Here is a 5,843-nt window from a genome sequence, read left to right on the forward strand (position 1 = left end):
TACCAAATTTAGGTAGTTTTAAGAATAAATATATTTATAGGTATTCCTTAATGCATGTACCCATCTAGTAGCTGTGGTGTGGCATACACCACAGCTCCCTTGGGAGAGTGACGGGTCGCTCTCATGTGACCCCGTTACAGTCAAGGTCTAAACTTGACTTCACGACCAGCTCATCTAAATTCAGCCATGCTTGTACCCATAAAATTACAGCTACCGACCACGTCTTTTGATACACGCAAGCCGATCAGCAATCTCTAGTTAAAAAGGCGATGAGCCACACAACTCTGTTTTCTTTGAAGAGGTGAAGGGTGATTGTACACCTATTTAAAAGCATCAAATACACCAGAAATTTTTGCCGAAGTCAGTATTCAGCCGTCTTCGGTTAGACCATTCACGGTGGTAGCAAAAAAGTATTTTTTTAGTAAGAATAGCCCTTGAGATCACGAAAGTAAGTCTCACCTTTCTCATCGACAATACCTTCGGGTGACAAATGTCAAATGAACAGTTTCTTAGACTCTCAAATTTGACGAAGCGCTTTGAGGACGTCTGTTGCCTGTATGACACCCTTTCTAAAAATATATCATGGCTTTAATTCTTTCGGGAGGCCACCTGGCTCCAAATCGCGATCGTTGTTTTGGAAGAGTAGCCATTTTAGCTAATGGGGTCAACTAGGTCATTACGTTGTCTTCTCCAGTACGCTCTGCTGCCGAGCGGCTCACTAAAGCTAGAGATGCTGTAAAAAGGCCACAAATCACAAACACATATGTGCGTCCGTTGTGGATAAGAGCTTAACTCCATTCCGATCCAACTACGTATGAATATGTCACTACAGCGAAGGCGCAACGGAGTCGTGAAAGTTACGATGTTGGTCCTGAATACAATTCGATGACATGTTGAGAAATCGGTGAGCGGTCGTCTGATGGCAATCGTTTGCGCTACACTTGTGCAAGAAGCTGACCAGGTCAAGCTACTTAAGTCTTACTCTTCGATACGCTAACATCGGCCTTTGGGATTTTGTCAGCGCCAAGAAAGCCTTTTCCTGTACTAGCAAGAATTTCTCGAGCATATCACTTGAGCATACTGTGAATGCGCTCGAATTGAATGTTAATACTTGATGTCTGTGCTTCGAACGCGCATTATGGAACATATTGGCATGATAAGTATTCGCGCTTGCACGATATGGCCTCAGCAGTTTTGTAATTAAACGGCCAAAATTGCTAATACATTCAACATCCCTCGGGACCTATGCTGTCAGGTCAAGTATAACTGACTCATATGGAGACTAGATCAACAAAAGCTCTGACAGAGTTAGGATACGAAGCTGCTTTACAGTACATTCTTCGTCGGAGCTTGAGCCTGTATCGAGGATGTATTTAGCGTTTTTTTATAATAAGCATGTCTGAAATTTCAGTTGCCATTAACATTTCGTGAAAAATAGGGGATCTACTCCTCTTTGATGGAGAGAGGAATCAATTGACGGTCCCGCTCCTCGTTTTTGAAAGGTACCAACATGTGATGCAGTATTTGTATCCAACATTAAATTTTTGCCCAGGTATCGTAGAAGTATCGTGCTAGTTATTCCAGATAATTTCAAATTCTACACCACAGATGTCGCAGTTTTGTGCCCACGTTAAAACTCCATCTTCTTTTTAGCAAAGGCAAATGAATTAATCACCAAAGCTTTACTACAAGATTAACATTTGGTACCCAAGTTTTCGACTTCAGGCCGTTCCAGTCTCTGTTATGTTCTAGTCAGGCCATGTCTTAACTGCGAATATAAATTATATGTGTTCTAAGACAAATCAGCGTTTCACACTGCCAAACTGCACAAAGACTTTCGGAGTACTCGAAATATCTGCTAACACTTTTGAGATTCTGATGTTTGAATACAAATGCGTTTGAGACCATCATAGCGCTCCAAGACCTCACAATGGCGCGAAGCGTTGATGTTACGAACAACAAAACGTGGTCTATGGGCCTCAAATCTTTGTGAGATGTGCTATTCTTCATGACTTGGTATCATAAACATCCCGAGAGGTACAACATAACTCATTTTTCTCATAAAAAGCCACGATTCTTCTACTGATACCGAATTTTCGTCGCGAAAATTCAATCGGTCGACTGTGCGTGGACTTGATCCTTTTACCTCACAGCCCAGTGAGAGAGGAAGGAAGCAGGCTGTTGAGGTTTTGTATTTACACAGCTGTAAGACCCGCGGATACCAGGCGCTGTCCAGCAGCGAAGTTACTCAATCTCAATCTCAGCCCGGCTGAGGTCCATCGCGTCTGATGCAAAAACAAGCTATAAATTTCCACCCCCAGTCGATCGCGTTAAATGTAAAAGGTTAAGTTTCCCAAGAAAGCCTGACCAGATGCGGAAGGCCTCAGTGCGAACCGCACATCCCGACAAAGATCATTCAGAAATATGGCAAATACTAATTACGCTGGAAAACGATCGCTGATATTTTCTGTGTAAAATTGTCTACTCTCGTTCTAAATACAGCCGTATTCTCTTTCATTGCAGGTTAGTAGACTGAATTTTGGCCCCACGCGGTATGTCTGTTTAGGAGGCGCAACGTATTACGACATCTGCTCCTTAAGGACTCCCCTTTTCATATTTTCTCGCTTTTTAAGTTCACATCTTAATGCCCATAGCGAGCGCAGCCTCGTGGCTTGAAAATTGCTAGAATGGTGCATTCATTCTGTTTGATACAGGGTCGAGTCAATAGCAATCTTATTTTTTTGTTCAGAGGAGTAAAATTTTGCGATCATTGCCCCCGCAGACTGTATTGCTCAACAAATATTCCTCTATAGAGCGTTGCGGCGCTTCCACCGACCTGTAGAAACGTTTTTTTAAGATCCATTTTCTGAGCGAATGAATGTCTCTGAGCAAGCAAGAGCTACGTTCGAGATTTAAACCGCCTGTTGCGCTATTCTCTCAAGACCAACAGACGACAGAAGCTTATTGACCATGTCTTGCTGGCGCGAGTGAGAAAAGTGACCATCTGAAAATTCATATCCAAGAAAGTGCAATTTTGATAAGAATTGGTCATCAAATTGAGGGCATGTGCTGCTAAGAGCAACGGGATCGATGCACACCTTGCATAAAAGACGGGTGGAAATTTCGTTCTTCAGACGCCGAGTCGAGAGCCTCTCCGATACAAAGTACTATACAATTGCTTAAATGAAAACGTGATATGTCATCAAATCTTATTAAACGCTACACCAGTATTCACAATTTACTGCTTGTAAAAACACTTACATAACGCATTTCATAATGCTAGCAAACAACGCTCTCACGTGTATCTACTTGTAGAGCACTATCAACACCCATCTGCACAAAACATGGCACTTCACCATGGGCCTTGAGAGCTTCAATTCATGTCAGAGAGACGAAATTGTAATACACCATTATCCCTCTGACATGTTACTGAAGTCAATCACTGATACCAAGTTAAGACGGATACAGACAGCTTTGAAGTGACCCTTGAGGGTTGCCTTCGCTAGGGAAAAAGAAAACACCCTTGTGTCTCCGTCATCGCGGAATGTTGCTGTACAGGAGCGTCAGCAAGCCGCGGTGCAAGAGCAAAACTTCGTAAAGACAGGCGACTTTTAGTTGTATGTCATATGAGCTAGCCCTAGAAACGGCTTATTCTGAGATATAAGCCGAATTCGTAGCAACGAATGACTGTACTCCGTGCTATACATTCCAACTAATAGTATCGTGACATACGGCCGTAAAGAAAATGTTTATCGCCCATAAGAAAACCCGGTTCGACGGTCTTGTAAATTCTAAAAAACTGTATCTATGTAAGAGGTGAGAAAGATAACAGTATCGACGAGCTCAGCTTCTTCTTCGGCATACTTGCCTGCTCGGATCAAGACTCGCGCTTTACAACCAAATTTTGGCAAACTTTGTTAGAATGGATATACCCAAAGCGAACCACTATAGACAGATGGTCAATTGAAATGCATTCGCCGCATTGTGCTGATAAATCTTCGGAGAAAACGTGCGAAGCGACATGCACTAACTTACTGAATTTGAATTAACCAACGCAAATCGTGCCGATACCGGCTTCACAACATGGTTTATTATATTGAGTATTAATTTTTGTACCTCTTGATAATATCACGAAGATCTAATTATCTTCGTAGAGAGAAACGTTTTTGGCTAGTTGACTTGCTATGTCAGTACAGCTACACTACGCAGCAAAATTGGCAAGCTTATCTAAAAAATAATATGCGCTATGCAGCAAATGCGCGAAGTTCTTGCTGTAGCACTTTAAGGGTAGGTAAATTGACACGAGCTTAACGTAATTCACACATTTTAATCAAACGTTAATGATCTGCCTGCACACGCAGCGTCTGCAGCTTGTAAGACAAAGGTGCGCTCTTGCAACATTTTTATCCTTCCAAATTTAACCAGAAAAAATTACGTTACACTCTGAATGTTTACAAAGATATCCTATGCTTTTTGTATTGATTTTTGTCTTGACCCCGAACCCATGTGTCACTCGGACGCGGAGTGAACTTTGATGACGAAGCAATTGTTTGACAAATCCCTAACTTCTTTTCCAAATTAGCAACATGTATTTAGACAGCTACGAAGGCGTCAAGCCAATCGCTACCATTGTACTGCTTTTCAAGCTCGTCTAAAAAAAAGAATTATTTACGTAAGACGCACGCCGATACACCTGGCCATAGTCATAAGCAGCTTTGACCTCAGAAACTCAAGAGAGTCAGCCAAATGAAAGTCTCGGCACTGCTCGATAGGCGAGACTAAGACCAATTCCATGGGGACGGTTGTGGGCCATCGCGCTCACCAGAGCTTAGTCAGAATCGGGCAAAGTGGAATGGCAATCCTCATTTCAAGAGCAGTTTGAATTTAATTGTCCACTCCGGCAGGATTGCCTTAATGTCGTTGGCGCTATGATTCGGTACACTTTAATGTAACGTCGGCATGTTAAGAGGCATTGTCACAACGCGCTTTTCATAAGCGAGTATGAAACGGCCTTGTTTGAAAATTTGATTTTTTTTTCATCTGTTTGATCATGGCAATTCACAACACGAGAAGTTGGCGAAGACGAGTGTCAGTCTCGTCGAAGACGTTGCTTTCAGAACTTTGCAGATTAAAACATCAAGTGGCATTTTAATATATGTCTGTTTTATTGAAAACTGGCTTATCGAATCACAAAATTGGTAAAGTGACGTGCTTTTTTTATTCAACCCTCGAATTAAGTTATGTATTTTTCGGCATCATAAAGCCATAGATGCCGTTTTCATGGAAAACACCGACTTTCATAGTCGCTACAGACCCCTCCGTAAGCTGAACCCAAGATAATATAGGGCAAGAAGCACTAGCAATACGGATCACTTGTAATATTTTCGTTCTGTCTTATAGACTGAGTAATGCAGAAGTTGCCAAAAATGATACCGCCGGCGAGCAATTTCTGCGTGATCGGGTTAATCAAGTTCATAGATACGGAAGGATATAGTCACTTTATACCTTTTTGTGACTCTTATGCTAAATTATTATATTGAATTCATTGAAATAGGCCCACTCATTTATGTTGGGCCGGACTCGTGGCGTCTTGCCACATGTCGCTCTGGGGAATGGACACGGTGTTTACTCGCGCAGATGTAGGAATGACCGCTGAGTTTAACACCCGATTACATTTTGGGACCGGTACGATAGCAGTGAACCATAGTGAAGACTGGCACTACAGTTTGCTATTGATATATACAACAACTGCATCGGTGCAGTTTTTGATGTACCAAAGCTATACCGATGTAAATAGGCAGACCAAAATTAGTATCAAAATTGAATCCATCCAGTACCACATA

At 42.0% G+C, this 5,843-nt stretch overlaps 2 protein-coding genes across 2 annotated transcripts; one reads left to right on the forward strand and one right to left on the reverse strand.

Moving 5' to 3' along the window:
* Nucleotides 1-3,357: 3,357 nt before the first annotated feature.
* PHALS_04117 (uncharacterized protein) lies at nt 3,358-3,615 on the forward strand (the record flags this gene model as incomplete). The annotated part of the gene is made up of 2 exons (XM_024722124.1): nt 3,358-3,434; nt 3,507-3,615. The coding sequence occupies 2 exons, from the start codon at nt 3,358-3,360 to the stop codon at nt 3,613-3,615; spliced, it is 186 nt and encodes a 61-aa protein (XP_024573233.1).
* A 977-nt stretch (nt 3,616-4,592) lies between these two features.
* PHALS_04118 (uncharacterized protein) lies at nt 4,593-4,794 on the reverse strand (the record flags this gene model as incomplete). The annotated part of the gene is made up of 2 exons (XM_024722126.1): nt 4,593-4,634; nt 4,684-4,794. 2 exons carry the CDS (start codon nt 4,792-4,794, stop codon nt 4,593-4,595), a joined length of 153 nt encoding a protein of 50 aa, XP_024573234.1.
* Nucleotides 4,795-5,843: the final 1,049 nt, after the last annotated feature.

The sequence above is a fragment of the Plasmopara halstedii genome (genome assembly GCF_900000015.1).
Source record: "Plasmopara halstedii genome assembly, contig: Scaffold_253, whole genome shotgun sequence".
NCBI classification, from domain to species: Eukaryota; Oomycota; class Peronosporomycetes; order Peronosporales; family Peronosporaceae; genus Plasmopara; species Plasmopara halstedii.